The 16624-nt window shown below is 34.5% G+C and overlaps 1 protein-coding gene across 5 annotated transcripts in view; it reads right to left on the reverse strand.

The window, feature by feature from the left end:
* Pdp1 (PAR bZIP family member Pdp1) overlaps nucleotides 1-16624 on the reverse strand; it is a 162216-nt gene that overhangs the window by 85700 nt on the left and 59892 nt on the right. For 4 of the 5 annotated variants that reach the window (XM_089645991.1, XM_089645988.1, XM_089645990.1 and 1 more), the window contains exon 1: nucleotides 10582-11008. The exons of the other annotated variant lie outside the window; for it this stretch is intronic. In XM_089645991.1, coding sequence (XP_089502117.1) covers nucleotides 10582-10699 — 118 coding nt within the window. In that variant the 5' untranslated portion in view covers nucleotides 10700-11008. Of the gene's footprint in view, nucleotides 1-10581; nucleotides 11009-16624 lie in introns of those variants that run through there. 5 annotated transcript variants of the gene reach the window in all.

The following is a 16624-nucleotide window of genomic DNA, read 5'->3' on the forward strand; positions in this document are numbered from 1 at the left end:
ATATACTTGTGATTTTTCACCGTAGGCAATTGCTGTTTTTTTTTCTTAATATCTAATCCGATTTATTCTCAATCACCGCCAAAGGGTTAAGATAAAACCAAACAGGCGCGGCTCTACGGGTCCAGCCCAGAGTCCGGAGAAAGTTGTGTCTGAGAGTCTGCCGCCTCGTTCAGGCGGCGAGCAGTCTACTGCCGGACACCTTGTAATAATGACGATCCGAATAATGTACAATCAAACGCTCTCTTTGAAGCTACGCTACCCTTTTATCGAAAGACCCTCGACTTGCACTGTACTCTCTTTGATCTTGGCGCATACCGGTCGGCGTACTAACTGATACTTCCTGATGTTTCTGCGGTCCGGATACCAGTTTGGGCAAATCGTTCGCAGGGTGAAAATAAATGTCAAGAATATATGCCTTCGTTTCACTTAGGAACTTGCTTATTATACATATATTTCATGAGAATATGTATAAAAATTATAATTATACATGTTAACTAAAATATTATAAATAATTTTATATTACATATATGGAATGTGTGCGACTGCACTAACCTCCCCACATACCGGAATAAACATTTATTATTATTATTATATACGGTGAACGTAATTTTCAAGATTAGCAACTATTCATTCGACCCGAAAAACCCGATTTCCTAAACTAAATAAATATATTTGCATACCCTAAACTAAATATATCGCCAAAAGTAAACACTTTTTCCCTTCACCACTGTACTCATCACGGAATAGTTTTTGAAGTGAAACTTCTTTAGGCGCGTAATGAATTTTCTGGGACGGAGTAAAACCGAGTCAGGATCGACACGAAAATGCGGGTACCCCCACCACCGCTCACCGTTCACTGTCCCTCTCTCACCATATGCGCTTGTTGAGGTGGGGGAGCCGCTCACGAACGTTCTCTCCCGACACGGGACAACAATCGATGCAGTTTTTGCACGATTCATTAAGGATTTAAGTGCTCATGTATATATCTCGCACTTTAGTTACCATAACCCAATTATCACGACATTAGGAAATGATATTCATGAAATTGACAATGAAAATGGCACATGATTGGTAAATTGTCATTGTAATTTCTTTGTAATTTTTAATTGTAATATTGTTATTTATGTAATATTGTATACTTGTGAATAAATTGAAAATTTTTGGAACTATACATTAATCGAACGTCATTCATCTATAAGAAAATATTAGAAAAAGCAAATCCATGCTTCGTCGTTGAATTATTTAACCTCTAATTTTCAAACTAACCTAAGAGAGAAAATAGAGATGATGAAATGAAAATAGAGAGAGAGGAATACTAGAAGTTTCACTTCTGTCTTGCGTAGGCTTGACACACCCACTTTTTTTTAATAAATTAGAGGAGCATTTGTAATAAAATACAAATATTCAACTTATCAAGAAATATTTTAGAGAAATCATTATAGAAATATTCCCATAATATTCTATTGATATTTTTTTGTCTTTATACACTATCATTATACTCGTGGAATTTCTGCCAATCAGAACGCGCCAAACAACACAGCGAATCAATTTTTTAACGCTTCTGAATTGACCTTCGACATTTTCAACGTCACTTACAGACAGTACACACGTAGAAAAATGATCGTGTTAAAAACGTGATTGCAATTCATTTCCTAATAAAATATTAGTCTATTCAGAATATAACGAATAGATAAAAAAAGAATATTCACGCAAGTGCCCCATTCCTGATATGTATATTGACGAAACGTTACAACAATAGAATATTTATAATAATAATAATAATATTGGACAATTTGTATAGCGTCGCTTTTGTGGGATATCACCTCAGGGGCGCTGTTAATATTTTTTAGGAAACCTGTCGATACAATCGTTAAAGGCACGCATTACCGTTTTTTACAGGAAATCGAATAATTTGTACAGATTTTTTAATAAATTGGCAGTATTTTATATCGGTAAATTTCCTCCGTGAAGCTAGCTGTCTTTAAAGAATGAATCGACAGATTTCATAACAAACTATCAGTAAATCACAATTTATTAGAAAGTCGAAACACGTGTTTTTTGGTTTTCGCATTTCGTCCTTTATATTTATTAGGACAAGGCCACACGCGTGAACATGTTTTCAGATAATTTCCTGAATTACTAATATATTATCAAAACTATTTTGTGTAGCAGAAGAAAAAACTGAAAAGTGATGCAACGTGTTGATATAAAGTATGTTGTGAAAAAAAATTAATAGGCAAATTGCTGCATAATTGTTATTAAATTAACATTTCAAGGTGGGTAGCGTTAACGTAAGTCTATCGGAGAATGTTGAATTATAAAATTTGACATACGAAATGTAACCCAAAGCCGCCCGGTTGTTTTACGAAACCAATGGCTGCGTTGAAAGTAAAAGTTAATCATAAAAAAGAAATTTATTAACGAAGCGTAAACAATTTAGTAACTAAACTATTTATTGATGTAATTCGGAAAATTTTACACATCAATGCGTTAAAAGCTTTATTTCTGTAACGGAAACAATGATATTTTATGCCGAAATGTCCATTAACTTCTATTTATTTATCTCAACCGTTAACACATTCAGCACCGCACTTCTATTTCCACATATAGACCATATTTTAACCTTAAGCAATTATTAGAAATTTTTGGAGTAAAAACATTTTTTTTTACACTAATTTTAATTTTTTTTATAATTTTATATATGTTATTTTTAGGTCTCAAGGGCTTAATTTTTAATATTCAGGAAAAAACATATTGCACCAGCAATTTTTTAGTTGAAAAAATATTATTTTACAGTGTATGCATAAATATAAAGTAACATAAAAAAAAAACTAAAAATAATAATGAATCCAAGGCTAAGCAAAACAGCCAAAGCGGGATCTGTCATTATATTTACAGTATTTGTTGCTGGAATAAAGTTTGCAACCTAGCATGAAAAATAGACGCCGTGAGGAATACCCTTCACAAGCGATAAACAAAATACGGGACGATTTGTTTGACAAAATGAAGTTTTTTTTTGTTCATGTTCGTCAGGAGGAACTCTGGTATTGAAAGGGTTAAAGTAGAAAATCTGGGTGTCAGAAGCGCAAAAAATCTTGTTAAGTTTGTTTTTCATGTATAAATACTGATCTCTAAAACATATTTTCATTGCTTGCAGCATCATTGGCGTTAGGCCTTTTAATAAAGGCATTAAAGATTTTGTATGAAATCGGATTTGTCAAAAATATGTTTTTATTCATTTGCGGTACAGGAACCTTTAAATACATAATTAAACATTTTTTTACAAAAAAGGGATTACAAACAATATTATAAAGTGAAAAATACTAATATGATAACTAAATTTTACAATTAGGCTATAGGAAACAAAATGTTAAGTAAGAACTATTTAAAAAAAATCGGTTTTAATCCTCGGCGCGCCAAAAGATGTTTCATTTCAAAAACATTTGGGCCTGTTATCGGTGTAAATAAAATTTGTAACTTTTACACTATGAATATACATTTATATGTACCTGTATTGGATATCACCTAATAACGTATCCATTCTTCATATATATAATATAACATCAAAGAATCATTGTAATAGACGTTACCTTAAAATGGTCAGTGAGACACTTACAATGATTTACGTAACAAAATACTAACACACGCCTTGACAAAATTTTCCGTCATTACAAACATAATACCAGTGCAGTAACTAGAATAAGTTACCAAACTGTCGCGACACACAAGTTGTACAGGGTGTTAAGAGATGTACCTGACAAACTTTTACCATTGAGTTCTGACCTTATTTGAAGTAAAAAATGTTAATTGAATTTTGGTCTCCAGTGACATTTTGTTGTTGTTTTATTTTTTTTCAAATACAAACAAAAAATGAACTCCCGCAAGCTTTTTTGTGAAAAAGTCACCGAAGAGCAAAATGCCATCCATATTCTGTACTCTAAATAAGAACAGTTAAGTAGGTCGTCGTATCTAGCACGGTCGATAGATAAAGGTTTTATCGATAATGTCGGTAACTGGTCATCGCTCCCGAGCTTGACCGCAGATCGCTAATGTACAAAACAGTTCAAAGAGTTCTTTATTTATTCGACATGAACTACGTTAGCGATCTGCAGTCATGCTCGGGAACGGTATTAAGTTACCGACACTTTCCATAAATTCTTTATCGATCGACCGTGTTAGATTCCCTAGTACGTCTCTTAATAATATGCATGGGTTGAAAAAAATTGTAAGCATACACCCGAAAGCAGAAGAGCATCTGGAAAATATTTGTAAAGTACGTTATACTCGTATGTGTACAACCTTACTAAAAAACATGGTGTAATAAAACGCGGCGCGAATAGTGAAAAACTTGACTTATTACCATGGGGTTTGTTTGGTTAAAACGGTCTTAAACCAGGCTCCAGGCCGGTTTTACCACACCCACGTGTAAGTAATAGTTATTACCTTGTGTCATCCAAAGTTTTACAATATTATCTTGTTGATTATTAGAAGCTTACTAAAAAATCGATATGATGTTTTGTCTTATTATTTAACAGAATGCATTTCAAATCACCTTGGTTTGTGATAGAAATGATATTACAAGTTGAAAATAGTTGGACTGACTTTGAAAAGCTGTTTAAATTTCATGATGCCAGAGAGATTAGAGAGTTTTTGGATGCCCTATTGTCATCACTTTGGTAATTAAGTATATACACATTATGATGTGATTTGTGGTAGCATTACTCGACTTTCATGTTCTTATATACTACTTATCTATGTTTATGATTGCATATATGCGTAAATATCAGTTAAGTGACAATTAAGCAATCGGAAAAAAAAAGAAAGTCAGAAAATTCATAATATGTCTCCGATAAGTTTTTTTTGGTAAAGATGGAAAACTGAACAATAGTGTTTCCTCAAATGCCTTGATAAAAAGCACGATTCATACAATTTACAAGGCATGGTATTCAAATTATTCAGATAAGTACTTCTAATGAAATTATGAAATTAAAAATAATGACATACTACCAATCGGAAAACATAAAACTTGGCTTGCGGACGACTGCCCCTTAGTTTGGGGTTTGGTTGTTGATTCTACTGTTACAAAAATTGTTTTTCAGCCATTGCGCATTGTTAATAAAGAGAGAAAACGTTTCTAACACGATCCATATAGCTAAAAACACACGCACACATTTTTTAAAGCACAGTTTGAAGAATTTGAAGAACCTAAAATATGATGTGATAGATAGTCCATACCTCTAGGAATGCTATCTTCATGCTATGCTATGTTTTTTTTTTTATATTAACTCCACACAGGAGGCCCTGAAGAAAATAATTTCCCTCAGGGCCTATGTCATATTTGGGGATGCTGTGTGGAGGGTCTTTTTGTGGAGAGGAAGGAGTGAACGTGGGTCTTGAAGAGTCCCATGTTGTAGGAGGGAGGAAACACAGAGGCCGGCAGTTCGTTCCACAGCCGAGATTTTGAACTTAAGAACGAATCGTAGAAGCGACCCGTTCTCATGTGACAAATGTCAACCGTGTACAAATGTTCATGCTATGCTATGTTAATTAAGATCATATAATTACGATCATTTGATTACGATCATTTGATTACGATCATTTGATAACGATCATTTGATTACCAACATTTGATTACGATCATTTGATTACGATCATTTGACTACCACCCTTTGATTACGATCATTTGATTACGATCATTTGGTTACTATCATTTGATTGAGATCATTTGATAACGATCATTTGATTACGATAATTTGATTACGATCATTTTGTTACTATCATTTGATTACGCTCATTTTATAACGATCATTTGATTACGATAATTTGATTACGATCATTTGATTACGATAATTTGATTACGATCATTTGATTACGATAATTTTTTTTGTACCAAACAACTACCACTGGGTGGCACCACGAATAGCATACCACATGACAGAGACGTTTTAGCTAAACAACAGGTTATGGGGTATGGTGCAGCTAAATAACACGTGTTTTGCTTGATACCGTGAACATAAACTTTGAAAGTTTCAAGCGAGAGTAATTCTGGTTATCTTTTATGTTGAAATAACATATTACCGTGTTTTGTAAAGTAAATGAACGGCACCACGTCTTTTAATTTAAAGGGGTGTTATAATGTGTGAAAGTATCTTTAATTCGGTTTGGCAGAGTAATGTTACCTGGAAACGTTCTGCATACTACAAATGCTCATTAATTTTTTTGTATGAGAAACCGCATTAGAGTCCCAACACTAGACACAGTGATCCCCAGATTCGTACCCACCCCTCATACCTTTTTCCTTCCCAGAACTTCATCTCCTTCCTTTCCTTAAAAAGACCCTCTACACAGCTTCCTCAATGATGACATGCTTCCTGTGTACGTGTATTTATATTAATAAAGAATTAAAAAGGTACAATCCAACAAGAAGCAGCTGGAATTTAACTAAGCATACGACGCTATTTTTAATCTCGTTGATAAAGTTACGTATAGATAACAATAACTAATAACCTTTCGACTCGTATATTGATGTGTACTTTAAAATTAAAATATAATGGCTTTAGAAACATTTGAGAAATAGGTTGATTAATCTAAATGTATATATATATATATAATCGAAATATAGGGATCTTAATTCGGAAACGGAATATTTTTAAAGGTTTTTTTGTAACATAATACATATATTTAAAAATTTCTTTTAATAATCTTTTTGTTTGACTGTGGATTAAACCTTCATACCCACTGACTGGAGTCGACACCTCTACCAGCCGACCCACATACCGATTGGATAAGACCAACATTTATTTCATATATTAACTGTTGTAATGTCATCGTATTTCAGAGAAATGCGTAAATTATTTACAAATGACTACTTGTGTGAGCGTGATTCCTACCAAAAATTGATAGAATGCATTGTGATCGACAATGAGTCTATTTGCCGAATTTCAGCTAGATTAGATGTCGGTAAGTTAGTTTATATCACCTATAATACACATGCATGTTCTTCTTTATTCTATGAGATACTCTAGTTAAATAAATTGTTACGTAGAAATATAATAGTCCATGTAATCATAAGTACATATGTTTATTTCACCCGGTTTTAACCTAATAATGCCTATGTTATGCATTATATATATATATATATATATAACAAGTTCATTGAATTTGGAAACCCATTGCCTGACCATATTTCAACACAATGTAATTAAAATGCGATTAAAACAACAATGAGGAATTACATGTAAAATGCTGTTATGTAAATAATATTAACAAAGACATATTTTGTGTACTTTTACAATATTTAGTGCGATGCTTCGTGTGCCTAATGAGATAGTGAATATGTATAGTACACATTAATTTGAGAAACAAGTATTTTGTTTATTTGTCGTCACGTTTCACTTGTTGATGTATTATTATTCTGCCGACCTCCGAGGACATCTAGAGTGAATACTAGAGTAAGTTAAAAGGGTAAATCTAAATTTTTTGAAACGGTAATGAGATTTGCATCTGACATTCCTAAGTTAACCCAACTGTTTTTGACTTAAAATGTCATTTGATGAATGAATACATATATATATATTTAATTTCTCTAAGAATCTCTTCAAATTATTCGTAATCTAGTTAGAAACAGCATCGCAAGCCTTTAACGAATGAATTGATAGGTTTCCTAATAAATTTTCAGTAAAACACAAATGTGTTATCGCGATGTTGGAACACGTGTACATAAAATTCTAATATTTCTTCATTGTGTATTATCAGAAGAAATGCATGTTCATGAACATGTGTTCCGACATATTGGGAATATATTAATAATTTAATAAGAAAGGGCCTGCAATCACAATTTAATAAGTCAGCATTACACATTTTTCTCCGCGTGAGATGATACGTAGGCGCAATTGAAGCAGTACGCTCCGGGCGCCGAATTGCCAGGGCGCTAATAATAATCAACACCTAATAATCCTAACACATCGCCCTTGAGATTATTTTTATGTAAACGGCGCTACACAAATATACAAATCTCCTAGCAGTTATTTTTGGAGTAACCATTGTCCTTTGTAGGGTGGTATAAAAAAGATTGAGCTTTGAAATTTTCATTTAGATGTTGGAAATAAAACCAGAGCCATTTGTTTACTCATCTTAGCAAATATTGGTATTTTATGCAGTGGTCAAAAACGTTGTATATTACTCATTGTTAATTATTGTATTTTCTTATACCAACAGACACTTTTCAAATAATTTTTTCCCCACAGTATATTAGGTGTTACCAAGCATAGCGAACCACGTATATCATCCTCACCGTTTTCAGCTTGGAACATGTTCAATAATGAGCTACGAAGCTTTAAAAGGTAAATATTTATATATTTAAATTAGATTTTCTACAAGAAATTTCAAAAATTGTTGAAATCTCTGACGAAATCGGGTATTAAAACCAGTTATTCGTAAGATCCGCTTTTTGTACGAATGAATTTAATAATTGATTTTCTTATCTTCGTGCTAACGCATCAAGGCTAAGAGGGACGGAATCTCGTGATATATCTCGTATACAGGCACAGGCAGAGAAGCCGATAGACGCTGGAACAACCACATTTTTTAAATTTCATTTTGATATTGGGATTATCATGCAGCATGTGACCCAAAAGCAGAAAAATATTGAACTAAAAATAAGAAATAAAAATAATTGTGAGGCTAGAGGGAGCGGGGAGGTAAAGTACGACATTATCAATTCAGTCAATGAAAAAATATATGGCATTATATTGCACTGTATTGCGTTGTCCTTTTCACTTTCACAGAGAATATAAATAAGCAATTATATTCTTGGTTCGAATTCCAGGTCACCGCGGTGGTGGGTGATGGGGGGAGTGGCTCCATCTTCAGCAGCTCGGTGCAACTAATCCAGACACCTAAATCAACCGAGTCATAAGTCAACCAAGTCAGACAAACAAACAAAATACGGAGATAATGAGTATTGCTAATTTGTTACGAATCTCTTCAAATTATTAGTAATTCGGTTAAAAACGGGATTGCAGGCAGTTTCCTGATAAACGTTTAGTAAATTCCTAATATATCGGAACAAATTTTCATGCATTTGCATTTGCCCTGATAATAAGTAAAGAAGAAATAAAATATTAGGATTTTTTAGAAACATCGTGATAACATATTGGTATTTTACTAAAAGTTTACCAGGAAACCTATTAATTCATTCATTAAGGGTCTGAAATCCCGTTTTCAATTCAGTATTCTCTGGAATGTTATGAGTCAGATATGTTTGACAAATAACCTGTATCTCCCAAGTCGAGCTTAAAAAGCAACTGAAATACCGACCCTTTGTCATCCAAATCAGAGGAGTCAGCTAAATCGAATCCACGCGAGGTAAATCCAAATTTATAGCTGTCGCGATATAAAGTCAGCCGTGGTACAATCCGTACCCAGAGCATTCATTAGTCAGGCCGAAAAGTGAAAGTTATATCTGAATTTTGCCCCATAATCTTTTCTAAACAAGTTAACTTTCTTTTTGTTTCGACTGCGCTTACGATGGCCCATGCTGTTCCGATTCAGAGGTACAAAAGTATCGGTTCACGAGCTTAAATCGACATTTACAGTATGAATTCGACAGTGTAATACAATATATAATGTAATACTATCCATAAGTTAACGATAACGCGTACATACGTAAAACATACCTATACTATTATGCACTTAAAAGTAAGTCGTTAAATGAATAATAAGAAGAAAAAGCAATAAATAACACAATGTGTGGGAGTTATTAAGTACACAAAAATTGTAATTCATAAAATTCACAGAATAAAAAATAAAAAATAAAACAATGGTCAAGGTGGGGTTTAAGGACATGCTGAGATCTCATTAAACTTTAAAAGTGGTTATAATAAAAAGTGAGGAGTTTGGGAAGTAGTTTCTCGCGTTATGTTAGAGGTAAAGTTGCTACTAAGAATGTGTAGCCGTACCAAAGGTTTGCTTCCTCGCTAAAGGCAACACCAAGAAAGATGAAAAAAAAAACAACTTTACAAAAGTGATTCAAGAAATTGAATCGAAAATCGTGATCCAACTAAAACATATTATAATCTTGAACTATGCATCGATAAATCCTACATCAAAGATCGTTTAGCGTTTAACTTATTTATGTGTGTACACTGTATTGACGTACCTATACAGCATACATGCTCCCAGAATAAAAACGTAGGAGTAGTTTGTACAGATAGATTATTGATCAAATCGTAACATCGCACGCTTGAATTAAGTGTTTCCCGTTATCATGTATGACAAATTAAAGGTTTAGATGAATAATAATTGCTGTAGATAAAATCTTATCAATCATTCAGCTAATCGTCTCACTAGAAACCACGCAACTCTAGTCTTCTCTGAAGCGAGCATCACGGAAATTAGTTAAGTACAATCACGTTATAATCGTAAAATGACCACATAATTATATCAGGTACACAGCCGAAGGTAAACCGATTCCTGAGTTTGAAGGCGAGAGTGAATAGTAAATCACCAAGTCCGAGAACGGTGCAAAAAGAAATGGTTGATTGATAATGAATATTGGGCGAAAGTTTGTTTGGGTCTGACCGTTGATGTAAAGTTGCTGTCTCCAGAACTGGTGATACTGGTCGGCGGTGGGGAGGGTGGGCTGCGCGGGGGGCGGAGGTGCGGGGGGGCCCAGCGGGGCCCCGTGTTGGTACTCCATGCTCCTTACTTTCTCCGTGTCTCCTTATCCTCTCCTGGGAACCACTACTGTCTAGCACTGGCACCGGTGCATGCTACACTTCCGGTACTGAATAGTTTGCGACACTCACGATTGTTAACACCACCAAACTGATGACTGAGGGAATCTAAGACTAGTTGGAATAGTCTAACACTTGACTGCACCACTTGTCTGCGGGGTTGTTTGTGTGTGCGAACTGAGTTGAGCGACTGGTATTGCGACCGGGCGCTGGCGGGCTCTGCTTGGTGGAGCGGGGCGGGCGGGAGTTCAGCTCGCAGTAGAATCGGCTAAGACCGGCGACCGCTCAACTTGCACTGAAGGCTCGGCCTGTACTACCTTCGCCGGCTGACAACGCTAGCCCCCACCATAAGGCTTCTCTTTCATCTATGTATTATCGCGCAAATACATTTCACATTTAATAAGATTAATATTATTCAAATAATTGCATGAAATATCCTCATCAAATTTATTTATCTAGATTTTTTTGGGAACCACAAATCCAATTCCAGTGATTACTTTTCTAAAAATATTCTTGACAGACTGAATTCAGAACGTCGAGGTTTTATCATAAAAACAAAATGATAACCTCTCTGATATCAGCAGCACTTACTTCTTGGGATAATATTGAAATTTGATAAAGTCTTAGGTTCCTAGAACTAATTAAATTTCACAGATAAGATATTTATTATTTGTATTTCTCTAACATTCCATTCTGGAGATTATTGTAAACAATAAACACATTTAATTATTTTAGTGGATAACTCAAATTGTAATATTTCATCATTGAAGACAAAAACTAATATGAAATAAAAAATGTTCGGTCCGATCAGTTCAGCGGTCAAACCAAGGAGCCGGCAAGACAGAGGTCCTGGGTTCGATTCCCAGATGTATCCTTTTCTGTCTTTCCTGTTTCACATTTTCCGTTTGAGTGTGGTTAATTCAATTCAATTCAGTTTATTCATTTTAAAAACATTACAAAATTGTTAATTTTAATGCGTTTTTAAAATACATCCGGTGATAAGAATTCTTACCTTAATATAAACAGTGTGTATATCAACTTAACTATACCAGTAATAATAGAGCTTGCTTTAGGCAGCTTCATTGATGCTAAAAATGTCGATATCCGAATTGATTCTGTTCAACAGCAAGTCTTATATTGTCTTAAATGATTAATAGAACAATTATAATTCCGCATATTTTAAAATGTCATTTTCAATTTATCGGAACTGTAAAATATTTGATTTAGGTTAAACTAGCTGATGTGTACTCGGCGTTCCTTCCTTCCGGAAAATATTCTCTAAACCCTATCAAAATCCGTTGCATAGAAGAACTAAGCGCACAAACCGACAGACGCGGATAGCGACTTTATTTGGTTACAATAAAGATGAACAATTAACATCACTGCATAGCGAGACTAGATTTAAATTATTTTTGATGTATATAGAATCCTCGCCACGATATGAAAGGATAATTTAATAAAAGAAGTCAATAGGAGAATAAGAAATTAAAATCTCTACATACTCGTATTACAAAATAAAACAGCACACGACCATAAATGCTTCCGATAAGAAGTGCTAGATAGAAACCTACTTGTAACCTGTAACTATTTTTTAAATAATTCTAAAATACTAGCGCAGAACCGTGAAAATCATGGACAGTCTTAAATCCGCCATTGCATACTAATATTTCATCGAAACTTCTTCCACTATTATCAAGCGAGTAGTGCGCGGGGACCGGATTCGGTTGTTTACTATCGTTCGGCGATAAAGCATTAGGCGCGTTGGAGGTCGAATTGGACTACATAATTGGAGGTAAAAAAATGGAACCATTTTCTTCGTGAATCAATCAAATGGAGATAATTCTCTAAAAGCATTAAAATAATTTTTATAAAAATATTATATTATAGGCAAGTTTATCGCTCGACTGATTTATCAAAACAAACACTTCCGATTTTGAAACTGAAACATAAATTCAAAATAAAAGTTTTAGAGTTAATTGGACGAGAGTAACAGACAGAGTCACAACCGAAACTAGTAATTAAATGATAAATTAATTTCTATTGGTAATTAAAAATAATTGGCTTGTCTTTATCCGATATTCTCTACCAGAAAACAAACATTTTAATTGTCCATTTTAAAGAGGAAAAATTTTTTATTAAAAAAATGGAATATATTATTGAAATAAAATAAATAAAAATCGTATATGTTTATCCGAAACACTATGTAGGTTACAAACCAATTCATTAGAACTATGAAAGCTGCCAATAATATGGGAAAAATTATTTGCAAGATAACATTGTTAATTTTGAATTTTAAATATGTGATCGACAAAATGACGTATAATAATTATGTATCAATGGCCGATTGGTTAGAGGCGTTGTCCTGGTAAGACAGATCCTGGATAGGATTTCCAATTGAGACCGTTACCTTTTCTATGTCACAATGGCTAGAGGCGTTGTCCAGGTAAGACAGAGATAAATTAAATTAAATTATTCGTAGAATTTTAAAAGGGCATTGTGGAATACGGAGTGACAATCGCGTCGACGAATGTGAAATGTGATTATTTTGTGAACTGTGAACGAAGCTTTAAGGCTTCCCTGCGTCGTGTATCATAATTGGATATACATGGAAAGTAGGCTCTTGTATTTTGCAATAATTATAAATAACCCATATTTAGACGCTTACTTAGAAAACCGAAAATAAAATTTGGTGTTCGTAAATAATAAAGTCTTTTCCACGGAGTACAAGAAGAACTATAATTAATTAAGGTTTGAGTATGTTTTTTTCAAATGTTTATGACTTTCACCTTTCGTGGGTGTTCTACTAGAGCAGCATTTCAAATTATGGAGAGAGGGAAGGTAAATTTATATATCAATTTTGTTTAAATGGGTAAATTTCAAAAGCATATGGAAGATTGGAGTCGAATTCAGACTTAAAAGAGATGAGCTGTTCAATGGAGAGGAGGCAATTTTAGATAATGCTTGATAGAAGAGAGGATACTTGGTTAGAGAGGGACAACCCAAAAAATATGTGATAATAATAATATACTATGACAAACTTAATCTAAAGTTCCCACTTCTTGACCACAAAATGTACAATCAGAGAAGACAAGCACGTGAATTGTAAAAAAATGAGAATGAACGGAACAATGTCCAATCTTCATTCGAATAAGTAAGAAAAATTATTTTTCGGAGAAGTGGGGGAAATGTTGAATTGTTGATAGGAATGTGATTTACGAAGGAAACCATAGGGTTGGATGCTTCTTGTTTTGCAAGGGGATCCGCAATATCACTACCCAAGATGCCACCGTGTCCAGGAATCCAAATCAGAGTTACGGTTTTACTAGAATTTAAATGGAGGCTATCAGCACTCGAGGAAGGCATACAAAGCGATCATCAGGATAAAGAAGAGGACTAGATTTAAGTTTTAGGATGGAACTGAGGGAGCCGTAAAGAACAAGGGAATATTCAGTATTATTTTTGATCATATTTCAAAGATTCAATAATTACACTGCAATGGGCTGAAAATTTGTTTAAAATCGAATGAAATATTCTGTCATTAGAAATGTTGTGGTAAATGTTAATACCTATACCACAGTTAGGAGAGTCTTTGTGTGTTCAATGTGCTAATTCTAGAAGTACAGATTTTGGCAAATTGGTTTAGGTACCAGAAAGTATTCTAAAACATATCTTATTTGAATGCTATGAATACATGCCAGGTCATCTGGGCCTTATGACTCTGTTCATGTTAATGTTAAATTAAGCATTTATGAGTTGTTTCTTCTAATGCTCAATATATTAATGCTGCAAAGTACCAAAAAACTGTTTATTCATTGTTTTTTTTTTATCACATTTTACTTGTACTTGTAAGTAGGTTGTAGGTATATATCTGCCCTGTTGATGGACACTGTTACACTGTACAAAAATATGGCTAAAGAAGGAGGACGCGCAGCACGGCGCGAAAACCCAAAAATGATTGATAGTAAAAATTTATTGTCGTGCCCATATTGAGAGGAAGAAAAATTGTTTTTTTTATGTGAATACCGCCCAAGTGTCCCTACTATTTTCAACCACCTGGAGCCAGTGAGACTAAGGCATCCCCAGTTGAGGTATCTTTTCTAGACTGAAGGTATTTGGGAGGGGAAGCTGGATCTGAACAATTCTGAATGGTGGCCTTCCACCAGGGCGGTACACGTCATGGAGTATCAATCACAATTATTTCAGTGCGTAATTCGACTTCGATCATAATAGAAACTGAGTGAAGCAGTGGATGCACAAGTGATACGATTTAAACTCGTGTTGTATTATAACTGACTTCTATTAAAGAGGGTCTACCGCGGAGGTCACAAGGCCAATATGCAATAAACTTCAAGAAGCATTCTCAGTATCAAGACGCCAGAACTAATCTCAGACTATGTTGAAACTAATTCAGTTGTCTGTGATGTGAAGAATTCCCGCCAAATGAAATAATGTAATGTAATGTGTAAGTTTGCTAACAGTGTTCATTCGAAGGTAAATTTCTGATTTTTATTGTATGTTATCAGGACGTATAAACACGAGTTGCGATATATTAGGAATGTACTAAAAGTTCAACAGGGAAGAGCCTGCTGTTCCGTTTTTAACCGGTTTTTAATAAATCAGCACTACTCATTTTTCTCCGTGAGTGCAAAAAGTATTCAACGGTTGTAAATTTTACTATTAAATAAGTACAAATTGATATACTTCTGTAAGACGGTAGTTATTAGTTATAAATCTGTGGCGAAACAACTAGGCTACGGGGAGGTTAATGAATGTTACACATTCGTTCCCTTTTTCTCGAAAGCAAGTTCAACTTTTATTTTGTAGATTCGTACAACTCGTACCTACTGCCAGTATTAGAGATATTGCAACCAGAGGTTAAGGCGAAAACATTACTCGTACAGATGCAATCAAATTAGGTGACCAACACTCCATCGATAGGGAGCTTATTTCCGGTTTCCCCAGGGATCGCCAGCTACCCCTACCCTATTTAATATATACACTCGCGACTTACCCGGCTCCAAAAAACAGATACAACGTAATTGCACACTTTGCCAATAACACTCTTGTCATATCTGGCTCAGTAAGCGACCTTAACTGCATCCACCGAGTCCAATCACATCTATCACTTCTAGGGGAATTCAACAAAAAATGGAAAATTTCTTCAACCCCAACCATGTCAGGTATTCCCCAAGGGTCAAACCTTGGTCCTCTGTTGTTCCTAATACTTATAGACGACATCCAGGTCTGTGTAAAATATAGCAGATGTTTTTTTATTTGCGGATGATCTCAAACTCTTGATGGAAATAATATTTTACGAAGACTGCTTAAAAATGGAATCTGACCTTGATGCTATAGCAGAATGGTCAGATAAAAACAAATTAGAATTTAATATAAAAAAATGCGTAACAATGACATATACTCGCTCTCAGAAGCCCGTAGTTTTTGATTACACCATTAAAGAGAAAAAATTATGCCGAGTCAATAGCTATAAAGATCTCGGTATCGTATTTGATCCCAAACTAACATTCTCGGACCACATATCACGACTTACTACAGCATGCTACAAACTCCTGGGGTTTATCACCAGAACATGTAAACAATTTCACGACCCAGATGCAATGAAAGCCATGTTTGATGGCGTCATACGAAGTAAGCTGGAGTATGCTAGTGGTGTGTGGACTCCGCACCAAACTAAGTATATTAATATGCTGGAACAAATCCAGAAAAAATTCCTCAGGTATGTCTATATGCGGATGCGTGGAACTTATCCAAGGTTCATGCACCATGTGGACTTGCTTGAGGCAACAAATAGATTTAGCTTGGAAACTAGACGTCATGCAAATCTTGCAATATAATCCATAACTATATTGATAGCCCGTTCCTCTTGG

Source organism: Hesperophylax consimilis, chromosome 23 (genome assembly GCF_061612785.1).
Source record: "Hesperophylax consimilis isolate HC1 chromosome 23, BYU_Hcon_1.0, whole genome shotgun sequence".
In the NCBI taxonomy this organism is placed as follows: Eukaryota; Metazoa; Arthropoda; class Insecta; order Trichoptera; family Limnephilidae; genus Hesperophylax; species Hesperophylax consimilis.